This window comes from Vulpes vulpes, chromosome 4, assembly GCF_048418805.1.
Source record: "Vulpes vulpes isolate BD-2025 chromosome 4, VulVul3, whole genome shotgun sequence".
NCBI lineage: Eukaryota > Metazoa > Chordata > Mammalia > Carnivora > Canidae > Vulpes > Vulpes vulpes.
The window spans coordinates 63,856,185-63,874,385 of NC_132783.1; the positions used below are offsets into that span (position 1 = coordinate 63,856,185).

Sequence of the window (18,201 nt, forward strand, 5' to 3'; positions counted from 1 at the left end):
CAGAAGTTTTCTCTAATTTGAAGTGAGACATTTGAGAAAATCCTGCCCTGGTGAAAAAATTGCTGCCTTAAATCGATAGGATCTGAAGACAGTCCCTGCATAAATGTGACCAGTGATTCATTAATGTGTGAGGTAGTAAACATGTCTTGTACGTGTATTTTTATTGTGAAATATCACAAACACACCAAAAATAGTGCTGTAAGAAATAGCCATGTCCTTATTACTCAGAATGACATATTGTCACATCTGCACTTACATTTTGTCACATCTGCTTCCTTTAAAAAAAAAAAATCACAGAAACAGGTGAAGCCCCTTCCCTTCCAGCTATTCCTCCCTCCCCTCGGAGAGGGTCCTACTGTCCTGAAATTTGTGTGCACCCTTCCCGTTCTTATTTTCCTGCTTTCCACTACACATGTAGTATCTCAATAACAGTTTCGATGTGAGTATTTTGTAATTGAGGTCTACAGCATCATAGTGTATATATCAGCAATAAAGATACTTTTTCCTTGGCATTATTTTTTGATGCTGTTCCTCTGAACATACAAGATAAAGTTTTTTTTTTTTTTTTAAATCTGCTCTATTCATTATGTGACTGCTCCATGGTCTGGCCATTCTCCTGTCAGGGATGGAAATAAGATTGCTTCCATTTCTTTCATTACAAACGGTGCTTTAGGGAGTGTCCTTGTGAGCAGATATTATATGGCATCTGGGGAGGGGACCATGGGTCCTCTCAGCCCCCCGGGGGGCCTCATAGCTGCTTTCCCTTAGCACCCTCGGGGAGAGGGTGAGTGTGCAGAACGTTCCACATGCCGGGTCTTAAGCGTTTGCAACAGCAGTTTTCTCCATCTCAACTTTTCCTTTGTAGAAGGTGATGCACTCTTACAAAACCTTCATTCTCGCCCTCGAAGACTTCTTGACCATATGAGTAATCTCCACAGGGAAGACGCCTTACTGCGGGAGGAAAGCCGTTTGTATGACGACATTGTCTTTGTGGATGTCGTCGACACTTACCGAAATGTTCCTGCGAAATTACTGAACTTCTATAGATGGTAGGTGGTTAAGAATGCTGGGTAGGTAGCATTTGTCTTACTGTTCTTTGGATGTGGAAACAATTTATCGACATTAGACCACTGCTTTTTTTTTTTTTTTTTTTTAACCCACCCCAGGAGCCCTGACCACTTGGGATGTGATCTCTGGTATCCTGGTTCTTTGTGAGGACTGACCTTTTAAAATTCTGCTACTTTCTCATTCAGATGAGCGGATCCATGATGCAAATGATCTTGATCAAAAACAGGGCAAAAGTTGATTTCATTTTGAGTCGTTCTGTTCTGAGACAGCATCAGTCCTATGAGTCAGTGTCTTGGTTGCCTCAGACCAACGCCAGATGAAAATCAATGAGTTTGAAAATGGTCCGTTTTCAGTTGTGATCATACCCACCGACCAAAGTGCCCTGCATATGGTTCCCTCAAACCCAGGTCACTGATCTGAATTCTGTTCAGCTGAACATCTGCATTGTTTCCATCCTTTTCTTCATGCATTTAAGAACGGCTTGGCCTTATTCCAAAACTTTTCTGTAAGATGAAATCCAACAGCCCTTGGAGTTTCCTATAACTTCCCCAACCCTTCAGTATTGCTTCTCTTCGATCTGGGTTGTAATTCCTACCTTTATAATATCACTGGCAGCAACAGGAATAATACTATTATATATGTAGTTGACATTATTAGTTCCTCCATGGTCTGCTTACTTGCCCTGTCCACCCTGACCCTAGAACTAAAACCAAACTACCTTTGAGAGTCTAGCCTAAACCTATAGTATTCTTACATCTGTGTCCTTTCACTGACTCTCATATTATTGGCGAGCTTGTTTCTTGGTGGGCCCACTGAGCCTGTCCCTCTCTCTTCTCTGATGCCCTGGACAGAGTGGGAGATTATAAGCACTTTATGGATACAGTCCCCTGGTCCTGAGGGGTGGGGAATGTTTCATAGCTAGGACAGATTAACATAAGTCACCTTGTGGGTAGAGGGCAGAGAGAAATAAGAGTTGGAAGTTGGAGCGTGTCTGGAATACCAGGGTCGTGTTTGGACAGCTGTAGTGAGGATAAGAACCTTCTTTAGCTCAAGGCCCCTAGGAGTGGTGCCTGTTGTAAGGGGGCCAAGGCAAGAATATAGACAGATGAAGGGTGGAAATGGAGGTCCAAGAAATGGGAAATCTGGATTGTGCAGTTCTGGAACTTTCTATAGGGAGTTGATTCCCAGTTGTGGAAGTTTAGTTTAGTTTAGCTGTTACCTTGAGTTGAAGGTTATCTCCTGTGCTCCTTGTACATCTCTGAGATCTCAGTCATCACTGCTACTGTGTCTCAGGCCGTCACCTCCACCTGAATACCAGTGACGAGCTAACAGACCCAGGCTTTGGCACCCCCTGCCCCCAGCCTCAGCCTCCACTACCATCTGCCCTCCATTCTGCAACAAAAGCTGCATTCATCCTTCTTCAGATGATTCCTTAGTGACCACAGCGTCCTTTATCACAGATTCCTCCTGATTAGCAAATAAGTATCATGTACACCTGTGCTGTTAGAAACTTTAGAAGCATGGGGCTGTGCACTTTGGTGTGGACCTGTTGTTAAATTCACTGTTCTTTGACCCGATAACACTTTCTCCAGATTTCTTTTATTCAGATTTCTGTCATTTGGTTTCCTAGCAAGACTCTGAGTTTGTTTTTTTTTTTTTTTTTTTTAATCAGAGATGGACAGGGCTTGACAATGGGAAACGACTTGCCCTTATAGGTCTAGGTAAATGAAGTCACCCTCCTGGGTCTTCCTAAAGGTCACTTTTGAGAGCTTAATTGCTGGGAATTATTTCTAAGGGGAAATATTTTTCAGTGTTTGAAAGCACATAAAATATCTGAGTACAGTATTACTGGTGGCACAACAGTCTTCTGTGCAAGAGCCAGGTGTGACACCCATTGTGTCGTCCCCGTCCCCCCCCCCCCCCCCCCCCCGTTAACACAAGTTCCAAGGTTCGCTCACATGTTTAATAGATTCGGCAGCCTGACTGGAACAGTGTCAGAGAAGCGTGCCTTTGGTCATATATTCCACTTAAGCCCAATCTTTTTTTCGTTGTGTCCTTTTTCTTTTGCACCTTTTAAAATCAGCTTGGCACTTCTCTGTGTTAGGCTACTTGATGAAAATCAAGTGAGGACTGCAGGTGGTAGCAGTAGCATTCTGAGCAAATGTTCTCAACATTGAAGGAAGAAGAAACTGAAGAAGTATGCATGTCATACAGGGACGGTTCATTAAAATAGTAGCGTCACGGCCTTGGCCTCACTTCATTTCCTGGTGTGGACACACTGACTCTCATATTCCCTTTTGCCAACAGGACTGTGGAAACAGCCAGCTTTGATTTATTGCTGAAGACAGATGACGACTGTTATATAGACTTGGAAGCTGTGTTTAATAGGATTGACCACAAGAATCTGGATGGGCCTAATTTTTGGTGGGGAAAGTAAGTTCAACCTTTTTAGCCCTTTGGCCTTCATGTACCTGGTCAAATGGAATTCATTTAGAATGAAACACATAGGCTGTTTTTCACAAGCAAAATGTGCTTGAGATAGGAAAGCTCTCCCCTTGGCTCCTGGGTTACTGTATGTTATTAATCTATAGTTAGAAGGATGATCTGTCGAATGGAAAACATCAGGCTAGGGTGATGAAGGAGCAGAAGATGATGTGGCTTTTAGGGTCAAGACCCAGAAATAAGTGGTACTCACATGAAAAGCTGCTGTACATTATGATAGAATAAATTTCTGATGCATTTCTGAAACTTTGCTGTTTCTTCAGGAATACAATATGGATTAATGATCCTTTTGAGCATGTGTACACACAATGCTCTGGTGCTTTCAGAAGCTCCACAAATGTGACTTTGAGGGAATTTGACACATAAGTCTTTCATGTAACACACCCGCTAGATAAACAATTCCTTTCCTTAGACTAAAAAAAAAATTGTTCTTTCCTTGCTTTTACAGCCTAGTTCTTTTTAGTGATCATAAGAGGGCCCAGCTTAAGATTGGTAGTAGGACAGCTGTCAGACACGAAGAAGCCAACCTGTTTTGAATCTCAGTTTCAGGCTGAATTGGGCAGTTGACCGGACCGGTAAGTGGCAGGAGCTGGAGTATCCCAGTCCTGCCTACCCAGCCTTTGCCTGTGGTTCGGGGTATGTGATCTCCAGGGATATCGTCCACTGGCTCGCCAGCAATGCGGGCAGGCTAAAGACCTATCAGGTAATTCAGGATTTCTGCCAGTGTACCGAGGGAAAGCAGGCTATTCTTTCTGTATAGGATTCACCCTCAGAGGTCAGGGACACACTCCTATCCTCCAAATCCTGGCTCTAATTTCTATTCCTAAATGTTCTTTTGAGCCTACTTATTATGATTTCAGACTGTATTTACAAGTGTAGTCCCCGGAGGAATGTAAAGCTTGACATTCACAAGAAGGAAGACCATAAAGCAAGTGCTTTGTTTTCGTTGATTCTGGTGATCATGTCAGTAAACAACCTGCCTAGCTGCTGGATCCACTGTACTGTTCGTACGGTCAGTGCTGGAGGTTTAAGGCCCATGAGAAGGGTTGACTGACCAGTTGCTGCTGTGCTGTGGCAGGTCGTTTCACTGTGGTGTGTTGTTAATGGCCACTAGCTTTTTTACTCTGCGCACAAGTGTTAATGCAGGCTTGGCATTTCCTGGTGGAGTAATTACGAAATGAAGAAGTGAAAAGATGATTGATCATGGGAATGTGTGACATCGTGTTTAGAGATGATACAGCATTTAAACCTCCGTATTTAAACTTTATGGGGCGCATACAGGGTGAAGACGTAAGCATGGGCATCTGGATGGCAGCCATTGGACCTACGCGGTACCAGGTAAGCAGCCTGACAGGTGGCAGCCCTAGGGTCTGAAGAGTTGAGGAAGTGAGGTTTCTGGGTCAGATATTTGGCAGAAGCAGAACTGAAGGTCTGGCATCAGAGCTGTGCTCTTGATGCTCTTGATGTAATTCACAATAATTCACCTCAGTTCTCATACTTTTCTGAGTTTAAACCAAAAAGAGGGACACCTGGGTGGCTCAGTGGTTGAGTGTCTGCCTTTGACCCAGGGCGTGATCCCGGATTCCCGGGACCGAGTTCTGCGTCGGGCTCCTTGCAGGCAGCCTGCTTCTCCTTCAGCCTGTGTCTCTGCGTCTCTCTCTCCTCTGTGTCTCTCATGAATAAATAAATACAATCTTTAAATAAACCAAAAAGAAATGTTTTGGATGGAAGTTTTCCTACCCACAGAGAAGAATTAGGTTTTTATATGTTTGATTACAAATTCTGTGTAGCTTTAAAATGTAAAGGAAACCTGCCGGCTGTTTTCATCAGGGCATGCAACTCTGATCTGGAGGTCATGAGTTCGAGCCCCATGTTGGGCATAGAGTCTACTTTAAAAAAAAAAAAAAAAAAGACCTTAAGAAATCAGCTAGCTAAAGTTCCCAGGAGCATGTGGTCCAAGGACCCTTCAGCCTTTCTGAATGATGCAAATAAAACAGTGGATAAAATACTGGAAGGTGTTTTTCAAAATACACTGATTGCTGAGCCAGGAAAAGAAAGAAATGGGGATCCCTGGGTGGCGCAGCGGTTTGGCGCCTGCCTTTGGCCCAGGGCGCGATCCTGGAGACCTGGGATCGAATCCCACGTCAGGCTCCCGGTGCATGGAGCCTGCTTCTCCCTCTGCCTGTGTCTCTGCCTCTCTCTCTCTCTCTGTGTGACTATCATAAATAAATAAAAATTAAAAAAAAAAAAAGAAAGAAATGAATCTGCAGAGACCAGAAATGGGAAGTAGGAGCCCTGAGAAGAGAGTAGGCATGAACCTGGGCTTTGCTGCAAAGCTTCCTGTTGATTTGGACTCTCGCGGCTTCTGCTTTGGCCACAGAAGGTGCAGGGGGCCAAGGAATGCATGGGGCCTGCTGGGGCCCAGAGCAGGGCCCCCTGCTCCAGGGATGGATGGGAATAAATCTGCCTCTACCGGGTCAGCTGTGACAGTCCCACGTTGTATCAAAGTCCCTGCTTTGACTCACTGAATGCTGGAGCTCGCTGCCGTGGCCGTAGCCATGGTCAGTCTGCGGTGGCTGCTGTATCTGCAGACTATGGCTCATGGAGCTCGTTTCCTGATGGGTCTAGTGGGGGTGTGTGTGAGTGTGACCTCATGACCTTGGAAGCGGAGATCTGTATTTAAAATGCATCCTTAGAAGAGGATGTATATTGTTTCCGCCTGCACCAAAGAGCATTACCACCAATCCTACATTGCTGATGAACGTGACGCCTGCTGTTTACCCACCTGGGCCAACCCCTTTCCACCCCACCCAGAGGTCAAGGCTGAGATGAAGGTTCTCAATTACACACACACACCGTCTCTCTCTCAGGTCTCGTCCCCCAGGGGCCCCGGCTCTGTGAGTCTCTCATCCCTGCACTTGTGGCCTTTTCAAAGCCAGCAGAGCCTTCAGGGCACCTGCTGACTCTGGCTCCTTTTCTTGTTTCTTCCCCTTTGCCACCAATTCAGCCATGCTTTAAGACGCTTCTCATCGTACCCAGCATCTTAACGTCCTCAGACTAAACGGGCTTCCCTGGCTCTGTCCTCTGCTGTATCGCCAGAAGTAAGCTGGCACTCAGGATTCAGGCTGAGCCCACGTTAGTCCTTCGTGTTCACCGGCATCGGCTTCCTTGGGCAAGGCACTTCCCACTCAGCTTCCCATCTGTGAATGGGAAAGGATTCCTACCTCGCAGGGTTGTAGGAGGATCAGCTGATACTTGGTACAGCCCCCAGAATACCGGAAGGCTCCATCAGCCTTCTCTCGTCCAGCCCGCAGGAAACTTTCTGTTGGGGCTTCTTGGGCTTTCTGGCCATTCACCTCCCTCCGCCACCTGCCATCTCCCCACCATACACACCTGTGTCTGGAAGCCTTCCCGCCTCCCCAGGATCCACGAGCTCAGTTCCATGGCTCCTGAGTTTACTCTTTGTTTTTCGCCAGGACGGCTTGTGGCTGTGTGAGAAGACGTGTGAGACGGGAATGCTGTCCTCCCCACAGTACTCGCCACAGGAACTGCAGCAGCTGTGGAAACTGAAGGAACTGTGTGGGGACCCCTGTCAGTGTGAAGCCCCAGGAGGAGGAGTGTAGTCTACTTGCTGGAGGACGTGGGGACATGAGGGAGGATGTGAGTGTAACTTTTGAGCAGAGCGCATAGGGGGCAACAGATGATGTGGGCTTTCAGGCTGGCTCTAGGTTGGCGCTTTTCACCTGTCGCCAATGTCCTCTTTCCAAATGTTTGCACAGAACTTCCTTGTTAAAAATCAACTGATACTGGGGGATCCCTGGGTGGCGCAGCGGTTTAGCGCCTGCCTTTGGCCCAGGGCGCGATCCTGGAGACCCGGGATCGAATCCCACATCGGGCTCCCGGTGCATGGAGCCTGCTTCTCCCTCTGCCTGTGTCTCTGCCTCTCTCTCTCTCTCTGTGACTATCATACATAAATAAATAAAAATTAAAAAAAAAAATAAATAAATAAATAAAATATGGTCTAAAAAAAAATCAACTGATACTGTAGTGTAGGAAAAATTTTATTTCTATATTGGAAGACCATTTGAAAAACACCAAATTGTTATAAGACAAAAAACATTTCTAAAATTGGATGTATCATTTTTAGTTTGTAATTCACTACCTGTCACTTTTGGTTAAAATTGGCCTCATTCAGAAATCTTAAGTAACCAAGTATGTGAATCCATCCTGGATCACAGAAGAGCTCTGTGAGGCAGAATTAGGATAAAAGGTCAAAAGCAACTCCCAGAATGCTGTGTTGTCACATATACCAAAGTTTGGGGTTTCTGGAAATGTCCAAATGAAGCGGGCAACTGGAAAGGAAACCCATATAATTCCCAGTTCTGGACCTTGGTTTTATTTTTATTTTTTTAAATTTTTTTTTTTTTTTTTATGATAGTCACACAGAGAGAGAGAGAGAGAGAGGCAGAGACACAGGCAGAGGGAGAAGCAGGCTCCATGCACCGGGAGCCCGACGTGGGATTCGATCCCGGGTCTCCAGGATCGTGCCCTGGGCCAAAGGCAGGCAGCAAACCGCTGCGCCACCCAGGGATCCCATGGACCTTGGTTTTAAAGTTCACTTAGTAAGTGAGCTAATTCCACTTTTCTTTTGCCATTTAACATAAATCCTGAAGGTCACAGTCTAGTACTATTTAAAAAAAAAAAAGTTAAAATTCTGTGGCTATAAATCAGATACCTCTCAGGGTTTTAGTGACGTAGGGAAGGATCCTGCTAAATAATGGACACTCTGAAAGAATTTTTTTCCTTCTGTCATTGCCTAATGTTTACCTAATAGATGCGAATTCCAATCAGAACTAGAAATCTTCTATAGAAGAAATATGCTCAGTTCAGGTACAACTGTAGGAAAGTACTCTAAAAACAGTGTAACAGAGGGGCAAGATCACAGCACACATGTTACACAAAGAGGTGCCTCCCTAAGTTTACTGGACATTTCCCAAAATGTCCAAATCATTTTGGTAACCTTTTAAACGAGTAATATCAATAGAATTCCATTCAAACTGGTCTTATGACCAACGTAACTGTGTTCAGATTTCATTAGACTAGCTAGGTTCTATTTAATATTTTATTGAAATGTGTAGTCATGAACTATAAATATGAAATAAAATCAGAGACTCATTGGTAGGTGCAAAGCCTTTATTACTGCTGTTATATACAAGCCTAGAAATGGTCTGTTTCCAATGAAAAATATCACCTCTTCTGTACTTAGGGCAAGTTGTAAAACCTCTTTTTCTGCCAGAATTGTTCCAATAAGTTCTTTACATCCAGTGACTCCCAGTTACCATCGCACCAATAGACAGTCTCCACTTTCCACAGAATAAAACTGTAATGACTGCTGGTCATTTTCTAGTCCGATCTCTCTGCCGGGCATCTAAAAACAGAACAAAGGGTTGCGGTGATAAAGACAGGTCCATCCTAATACTTGTGTCCCCCTCATCCCCATTTAGAAGCAATTCGTGTCCCAGGGCACCCTATCCTAACAGTGGGTCACACCAGGGGGACCTGAGCTGGACTTTGTGTTCTGCTGGGCCACTTACTTTGGGACTTTCGTAGGACAGCAGGAGTTTTGACACAGGAACTCTGAGAAGACGTGCCAGCAGTCCCTTCACCTTTTGAATTGTCATGGAGGCTGTCAAAGAAAAAAACACCCTCAGTTCTCTCAAATGACAGTTACCTATAAAACTAGCTCACCTGACAAGCCCCCAGTCGCAGTGCTTCACAGTATCAGGTTACCCAGGCAGACCATTAGGGGGAGGCTCGCCTGCCCCTCGGACAGAGAGCTGGCTCCACACCCCTACCTGGCATGTGGGAAGCTGTGGGAAACAGAGCCAATGTTTGACCCAAGTGCCCTTTGACGATGGGTTTTCATTCCTTTGCATTGGTGTTTAATATTCCCTCCTTGATCTGAATAAACCAGAAATCACGTTCTCTGCACCAAGGGGTAAATATGAGTAAAATTAACTTTCTAAACTTCTGTGATCACTCACGATGGCTGAGAAAATGGGGGCTCAGGCATCCAGAGGGCACCTCCCTCCCTCCCTCTGCGCACTGAGTGTGGCCCACAGGCTCCTTGCGAGCACGCCTAGTCTGTGAAGATTATAACGCGTAACTGTGCTCCACATGTGCACGCAACTGCTTCAGGAGCAAATGCTTTGGTTTGTTCACAAAATGCTATGAACTTCTTTCCAAAGATGGGTTGTGGTAAATACTGGATATTTTGAAGGTGAGAAATAGAGTTTCTTTGAAGCTTTAGCTGGAGGTACAGCAATAGTATGGTGTTCCTACAAATCACATGTATTCAAATATTTTTCTATCAAAAATGATTTTTGTAAAAGCTGTCTGTGTTTTTATGCAACTTGTGATAATAAATGTTATCTTTATTTTAGAATAAAAACTGGCCTTGTTTATGTGTTAAATACAAACAATTGACATCATTTTAGTTAACATAACTTGTTCTTTTGTGTGAATATGTTTAGGTAATCTGGTCCTATTAAAAAGATTTAGGTGGTCTTCCTTTCACTGTCCAGAGGGTGCTTAATGGTAGGTTAACGCCTACAAAGCAACAGGAAAGGACGCGTTTCCCAAGTCATGTCAGAAACCAAAAGTTCGTTCATGTAACAGTAAGAAATCTGCCTACTTACACTGTGTCCACAGAAAAAAGTGGCAGTTTGCCGTAACGTTCTAAATGACATTACCATTTCTAATGTACAAGTAACACACGATTGTTTTAACACTCAGAAAACATACAGTTGGTCGCCCGTGTGCCTCCCTGTGACCAGCACTAGAAGTCTAGTGGGGGCGTCCACTTCTAGGCTTTTCTCCATTTCCATAAGGACGCAAAGGTTTCAGAATGTATTGATGTACTTCTGTTTCTCATACGTACAGACGGTGCCACAGCTCATGTGGCTCCTCCAGAGCCGCGTAGGCCAACAGAGCCGCCTGTGGTGCGAGTCGCAGGGACTCGGGAATGGACTAGTGTGATTTCCACTTAATGAAGGTAAACAGAAGTTACCACCTGTGGCCAGTGGCAGCTGTACTGGAGGGCGCGGCCCCAGGATCCCTCCATTCTCGCTCTGATACCTGATCCCGCAGACACTGCGGTGCATGGTCCTGCCAGGGTTTATTTGACCCTTTCTTTCACCTCTAGTCAACATTTCAGTTGTGTTACATTTGCCATTACAAGTGCTACAAGGTAGAAATTTTAAAATGTGATTTACTGCACTGACAAGCAGAGGAAAGCATTTTACAAGAGTCACTGAGGGGATACAGGTTTCGTCTCCAGATCCTAGCTGCTCCACATGCAAGCTGTCCTTATTACTCTCTACCCAGGAATCAAGCTTAATCTGAACAATTCACAGTACACTCAAAAGGGAGACTGTAATTTTTGCTAAGTGCAAGGTACGTTAGATCAATTTAGTTTTGTTGACACTAAAGTATTTGTGGAACGAAACTAATTCAGTTCCAGTAAGACAGAGTTCTGAAGTCCTTTTTCCAAAGAAAACCGTTTCAGTGTGTCCGTTAAAAGACCATGTCCGAAAACTTTCTGCAGGGACTCCTGACTGGCAAGGAGTAGAGTGTATGAGAAGTCACAAATGTCCATAATACTCACCCTTCAACTCCCCAGGACACATTTTTTGTCTTATGAAGGGATAGTAAGACAGACCTCAAGCCCAGTGACTCCGTCTCTCTGTACCAGAGCCACAATTTGGGAACTAAACAGCAGTGGCTCAGGCAAAGCCATGACACTCCAGCGCTCACGCCTTGCCTAAAAGATATCATCATATGCAAGGCCTTCCAGTTTTAACTAGACTTTTCTAGATAAGCTGATATGGTTATGGGAGACTTGAGCTTTTGGTGGGGAATGATGATGGATTATATTTTAGACCATAAATAATTAGTGAAAACCTATAAGCTCTAGAAGTCCATACTCTAGATTATTTTCCTTCCCGCCAACTCATCTCTAGACCAACGATTCCTAAGTGTCAGGAGGCAAAAGGCCTACTTCTCTTACCTGGCAGTTGTTTCTCTAGGACTTTCTGATCAACTTGATTAGGATATTTTATCTTCAGTGCTTGAAGGAAGAAAGGAAAAAGCCTGAGAACTACTGTAATAAGGATTTATGTTCCACACACACGTTAACCACTGCTGCCAAATGATCCAGCCGGTCAGTGCCTGGCTCGGATCCTAATAAAGGAACAGGTCTTACTGATGTTGAAGATTCCTTCTATTAATTCTCTACGGAATTAACAACAACAAAAGGGCTGGACCAACATCCTAGTGCCTTCCCGCCTTCCCTTCTCCCCTCCTGCTCCTCTCCTGACAATTCAGCTGGGTGTCCTGGTGTAAGAAAAGTCACAAATTCACAAATCACAAGTCAGCTCACTTCTCACATGTTCCCCATTCATAACACACTCGAGTGAGTTGAAACCATAGGAATCACTAAAATGTTCAGTATGAGAATTAAATGATAATTCATCATTTCATTCCAAATCCAAGTACTCCATGTACTCACTTAAGAGAACGCAACAATCCCTACGAGCTCTTCACAACCTGCTTCAGCACCTAAGGTCGCAAATGCGAGTAAGTGGTCTTTGAGCATGGGGTTCTTACTTAGAAGCTGGTTTTTGAGCACAAACGGCTGTTGTGTTTGGAGTTCCCCATCTTCAGGAGCACCGTATTCTGTGTAAGAAGACATAAACAGGGAGCGTGATAACCCCAGGGCTACCAGAAACCAGAAGGAAGAAGTCCTGCACGTGAGGGTCAGCATAGCCTCCTCCCTCCCCAGGACCCACCCAGCAGCAGCTGCTATGCTAATCTGGGATCTGTTCCTTTTTATTCAGTTACTCATTTACTTATCTATTTTTAGGAGGGGTGGACAACAACTGCTTCCAGACTCCTCCATCCACTGTCTCATGTTGCTGCTCCTCAAGGACCGTGTCCTGACCCCAGCTAACAAAGAGACTGTGCCTTCAGATGCTTAAGACATTTATTCAGTTTTGCCTCTGCTAACAGTTCCCTTGCTTTCGGAGTCCTGAGGGAGAACCCCTGGAGCTATCTGAGACATTACTCACAGGACACCCTCAGGCGTCCAATGGAGGGTGTAAGGCCAGGCTGGGTGCTCCCCTGCTTCGAAAAGCAGCCTCAAAAGAAGGCTGCCGGGAAAGCAGGCCTCTCCTGCTCTGACTTCTGCTAGGCCAACCAGTGACTGCATTTCTATAAATACCCCACAGTAGCTGTGCTTTTGTCTCCTGGTGTTCCTCACAAGGAAGCATGGAGCCACTTCTGCAGGGATGCTTAAGAACCTTCCCCTCCCACAGCTGATTCAGAATTCACCTAAAGAGGCAGGAAATGGGACCAGCTAATAGATCTGAAAGCAATTCCCACAAGCAGCTTTTCTTCGTCAAAGACAATGTTCGTCAAAGATAAGCATATCTGTAGTGAGCTGCTTGCATTAGGAAATATATTTTTTAAAAAATCAAATAAAAGGGATCCCTGGGTGGCGCAGCGGTTTGGCGCCTGCCTTTGGCCCAGGGCGCGATCCTGGAGACCCGGGATCGAATCCCACGTCGGGCTCCCGGTGCATGGAGCCTGCTTCTCCCTCTGCCTGTGTCTCTGCCTCTCTCTCTATCTCTCTGTGACTATCGTAAATAAATAAAAAATTTAAAAAAAAATCAAATAAAAGTGAAATTTGGAATAATAATGAAGTCAAAACAAAATGGAAAGTACATCAGGGACTAAGAATCAGAAATTGTAGCTTCAATGCCTGAGGGTCCAGGCCGGAGAAGGGAAGGAAGCACCTTGCAGAACAAGTGCTCCAAGCACAAGTGCTGGGAGCAGCCCGCGGGGGAGAAGTGATACGCTCATCTGGACTTTCACGGACAGTAGGATTGCCTGGGGACTGTAAAAAACACCGGTGCCCTGGTTCTACTTAAACATGCTCTTCATTTTTAAAATCCCCTAGGTTACGCCAGGAGAACTTGAGGGCTTCCTTCCCTCCTTGTCCTACCTCCAAGTAGGAAGCCTGGTGAGGGCACACACCCATGAGAGCTTCCACTTCAGAGCTGCTCCCCCCCACCCTGAATGCCAGGAACCCACAACTTCCCAAGTTTCCTTCAACAGAGGGAGGCTGCTGACTTCTCTTCTCTAAAGACAGTGGTTTGGTTCTTTCTCCCAACCTGCTGATGCAGCCCCAGGATCACACCGACAGTCCATTCAGAGAACAAAAAGCCCTAAAGGAGGAGAGCAGAAGCCCTGGGGGGTCCCCCCAGGTCCCTAGCCGTGCCAGCTGGACAGTCACCGCAGGGAAGGTCACGGGCCGTGCACGTACTGAGGCAGAGCAGCTGGTATCTGGGATGTGCTGCAACGAACTCCTCATTTGGTCTGTTTCTGTCTGGATCCTGGTGTCCGCCGGCCGCCTTCCATTCATTTCCAAAGGCCTTTCGGTAATCCAACTCAGCGCCGCGCCTTTCCTCCGGGAGGATCTGTGGTCGCATGAATAAAAACAGACCTGTTATTCTTCTGACACAGGTTTGTGTTTTGTACCCTGTCCTTCCGCTGCCCACCTGTGGAGAAGAATCAGCTTGAGAGGGACAATACTTGGGTTTTCCCTTTCCTTCCTAACCCTGACAGAATTCAGGAGTTTACTGGAGAAGAAAAATGGAACTTTGGTCTTGGATTTTCTTCATGAGAGTCTATGTGTCTATGAGCCGGCATCTGACAGGTGCCCCCGTCCCCAGTGGGAAGCGGATGATTCCACGCAAGCTGCGCAGATGCCAGCAAGGCACTGCCTGGGCCGCTGTATGAGAAGAGTGGCTGAGAAGGAGAGGATATGCTCTGTGGTTTGGTCTTTTTTCTGCCTGTGGCCCCCCCGGAGACGAAGGAGCAAGCACCCAGTACTCCTGGCCCCTCCTCAAGGGGGCAGCTGAGCGTCAGGCTTCTCCGTACTGGCCTAAGTGATGTTGCCTCCCGAGGACCTGGCCCAACCATCACTGAGCAATGCGCCAGGATAATATTTTACCATTTGGAGGAAAACTATACCAATACCCTTCACAATATTCCAGGTTTTTACAGTTTTTTGCCCGTTTCCTACATTCCGACTCTTTACCTTTTAGGGGGACAATCTGTTTCCTCATCTAAAAAAACACCTGGTCACGATACCAGCACTCACCTCACATTTGTTCAGAGTCTTCAGTTGCCCAATTTTGGCAATGATGAACTGACGTGTGGTCTGTGCTGCTTTGCCCCCTTGCATCAGGGGATTTCGTGTGCAGGACAGAGCGTGCAGACTCTGCAGCTTATCCAGCTCATTGATAAATGACCACTGAAACCCAACAAAAGATGACACGTGAAAAGAAACATGTTTCAGGCTAATTTCTTAGATTATTTGAACTGGCAAGAGAAAAGCAAAAGCCCCTAGTTTCAGTCCAAGGCACGGGATCGTCCTCCTGTGCTGAGCACCCACCAGGAGGACCACGTACTCTCACTCTAGAGCTCTGCCATGTAAAATGACAGTGTGCTTATGGGCCAATTGAACTAATTTCTTTCCTAATATTTTTGGGGTTTCACCTGGAGGAAGCATTTCTCTTTCAATGTGAAATATTTTTTACTACATCAAAATAAAACGCTTCTGCATAGCAAAGGAAACCGTGAGCAAAACTAGAAGGCAACTTACAGAATGGGAGGGGATATTTGAAAGTGACACACCAGAGAAAGGGCTACTATCCAAAATATATAAAGAACTTATAAAACTCAACACCCAAAAAACAAATAACTTGATTAAAAATGGGCAGAAGATAGGAACAGACGTTTTTCCAAAGAAGACATCCAGATGGCCAACAGACACATGAAAAGATGTGCAACATCATTCATCATCAGGAAAATTAAATCAAAATCACAATGGCATATCACCTCACACCTGTCAGAATGGTTAAAATTAACAACACAAGAAACAACAGGTGCCAGAGAGGATGTGGAGAAAAAGGAACCCTTGTGCAACTGTTGGTGGGGATGCAAAACTGGTGCAGCCACTATGGAAGACAGTAGGGCGATTCCTCAAAAAGTTAAAAATAGAGCTACTCTACGATCCAGCAATTGCATTGCTGTGTATTTACTGAAGAAACAGAAAACACAAACTTTGGGATACATGCACCCCTATGTTTATAGCAGCTTATTTACAATAGCCAAACCATGGAAGCAGCCCAAGTGTCCACTAATTAACGAATGAAAATGTGCTGTGTGTGTGTGTGTGTGTGTGTGTGTAATGGAATATGAATCAGCCATAAAAAAGAATGAAATCTTGCCACTTGTGACAACATGGATGGACTAGAGAGTGTTATGCTAAGCAGAGTTAGTCAGAGAAGGACAAATACTATATGATCTCATTCGTGTGGAATTTAAAAAGCAAAATAAACTAACAAAAGAAAACAAGAGAAACAAACTGAAAAAATAGATTCTTAACTTCAGAGAACAAACAGCAACTCACTAGAAGGGAGATGGGCTAGGGGATGGGGGAAATAGAAGATGGACATTCAGAGTACATTTATCTTGATGAGCCCTGAGTAACGTATGGAATTGCTCAATCACTATATTATACACCTGAAACTAACATAACACTGCACATTAACTATAGAGGAGTTAAAATTAACTTAAGAATATTTTAAAAATAAAATAAATATTTTTTAATAGAAGGAACCTATGAATTTCATCATGAGAGTGGAAAATAGTGACCATGCCATATGCACATTCTGAAGATGTTCTTACTTGTGATATCTGATTGTCATTTACTATGAGGTACTGCAAAGAAGGAAACATTAATGTTTTGTGCCCTAAAAAAAAAAAAGGAGAATAAAATTATACAGCAGAAGTGGAAGAGACAGCTCAAGTATGAGGGGTTGGGCAGGAGAGTGGAGTTAATGATCTCATATACCAGTTACAGCATCCGGAAAATGTATAGAAGAAATTCCAACATCAGAAAGGATGAGTTGTTCTAATCTGAAATTTAAAACGTTAAATTTGATTACAAAGCACATTAAAAAAATGCTATAGGCTATCAACCAGACTACATTTGTAATTTTTTTCCCTAGGCTTTCAGGCCATGTGAAATGCTTAGAAACCATACAGTCAGGGCACCTGGGTGGATCAGTAGATTGAGTGTCTGCTTTCAGCTCAGGTCATGATACCAGGGTCTTGGGGTTAAGTCCCACGTTGGGCTCCCTGCTCAACAGGGAGCCTGCTTCTCCCTCTCCCTCTATCCCTGCTCATGCTGTCTCTCTCTAATAAATAAAATCTTAGACAAAAAAAGAAAGAAAAGAAAGAAGGAAGGAAGGAAGGAAGGAAGGAAGGAGAAAGAAAAAGAAAGAAAGAAAGAAAGAAAGAAAGAAAGAAAGAAAGAAAGAAAGAAAAAAGAAAAAAAGAAAAGAAAGAAAAGAAAAGGAAAGAAAAGAAAAGAAAGAAAGAAAGAAACCACAAAGTCCAGTTTGTAGCACTCAGAGTGGCCTCATGTTCTCACCACTCCTGGGGCCTGCTGCTGTGCTGTGTGCTCATGGGTCTCAAAGAGAAAAAGACATGGTCTAATTTCCCAAAGTTTAATGAATGAAGATTTTTTACGTTAGCACCAAGGCCCAAATCCTTCATTGCTCAGTTACCTAGTACAGATGTAGACTACAGTGTATGTGCTTCACAAGGACATTCTCCACCTAAATTCAAATAAAGTCTCCCAACAGGAATTACAGTTTGTGAGTTCCATCACCAGCATCACGTTTCCACTGAGACAGTGTATATAACATATGATCCACCCACTAAAAACTTCCTAAGCACTATTGTAACTGGTATTTTAGGAGCAAATTACCTGGGCAGATATGCTATTAGAAACAGCTGATTTTCATCAATTGACTGATTAGAGGAAAGGTCTAATAATTTGAGTGTCTGCAGAACATCAGCCGGCCTGTATGGAAAATAGAAGCGTTTCACCATGAATTTAATCTCTTGTTTTCAAAAGATATAACCTTAAAATATCTGCATTTAGTGTAGTGGAGAGGTTAGGGGCGGGAGGCAGGTGGAGAGCACCACACAAGGGAAACATGAGGGGCCCTGGTGGTGATGGAAATATTCTGCAGCTGGACTGGACCAACATCAGGATCCTGGCTGTGATATCACACTGCAGCTCTGCAGAATGTTCCCAAGGGGGATATCTGGGTGATGGGTACAGAGGATTATTTCTAATAATTGCATGTGAATCTTAAATTATCTCAAAATAAAAAGTATAATTTAAAAACACCTACAGAGGGGGATCCCTGGGTGGCTTAGCGATTTAGCGCCTGCCTTTGGCCCAGGGTGCGATCCTGGAGTCCCGGGATCGAGTCCCACGTCGGGCTCCCTGCATGGAGCCTGCTTCTCCCTCTGCCTGTGTCTCTGCCTCTCTCTCTCTCTCTCTATGTCTATCATGAATAAATAAATAAAATATTTTTTTAAAAAAACACCTACAGGGTGTCCTGGGTGTGGCTCAGTCTATCGAGCATCCAACCCTTGGTTTTGGCTCAGGTCATGATCTTAGGGTCATGAGATTAAGCCCTACGT

The 18,201-nt window shown here is 44.6% G+C and overlaps 2 protein-coding genes across 10 annotated transcripts in view; one reads left to right on the plus strand and one right to left on the minus strand.

The window, feature by feature from the left end:
* B3GALNT2 (beta-1,3-N-acetylgalactosaminyltransferase 2) overlaps positions 1–7,606 on the plus strand; it is a 55,991-nt gene extending 48,385 nt beyond the window's left edge. For both annotated transcript variants that reach the window (XM_026008777.2, XM_072755934.1), the window contains 5 exons: positions 866–1,049; positions 3,376–3,501; positions 4,114–4,273; positions 4,852–4,908; positions 7,047–7,606. In XM_026008777.2, coding sequence (XP_025864562.2) covers positions 866–1,049; positions 3,376–3,501; positions 4,114–4,273; positions 4,852–4,908; positions 7,047–7,193 — 674 coding nt within the window. In that variant the 3' untranslated portion in view covers positions 7,194–7,606. The remainder of the gene's footprint in view (positions 1–865; positions 1,050–3,375; positions 3,502–4,113; positions 4,274–4,851; positions 4,909–7,046) is intronic.
* Positions 7,607–8,745: 1,139 nt separating this feature from the next.
* The window catches only part of TBCE (tubulin folding cofactor E), a 110,993-nt gene continuing 101,537 nt past the window's right edge, over positions 8,746–18,201 (minus strand). For 7 of the 8 annotated variants that reach the window (XM_026008719.2, XM_072755928.1, XM_072755929.1 and 4 more), the window contains 9 exons: positions 17,474–17,569; positions 16,553–16,617; positions 16,387–16,451; positions 14,795–14,947; positions 13,955–14,108; positions 12,238–12,306; positions 11,639–11,698; positions 9,165–9,256; positions 8,746–8,998 (listed from right to left, as the gene is read on the minus strand). In XM_026008719.2, the coding sequence (XP_025864504.1) occupies positions 8,906–8,998; positions 9,165–9,256; positions 11,639–11,698; positions 12,238–12,306; positions 13,955–14,108; positions 14,795–14,947; positions 16,387–16,451; positions 16,553–16,617; positions 17,474–17,569 (847 nt within the window). In that variant the 3' untranslated portion in view covers positions 8,746–8,905. Of the gene's footprint in view, positions 8,999–9,164; positions 9,257–11,638; positions 11,699–12,139; positions 12,307–13,954; positions 14,109–14,794; positions 14,948–16,386; positions 16,452–16,552; positions 16,618–17,473; positions 17,570–18,201 lie in introns of all 8 variants that reach the window. The other variant, XR_012001061.1, reaches the window with a different exon arrangement.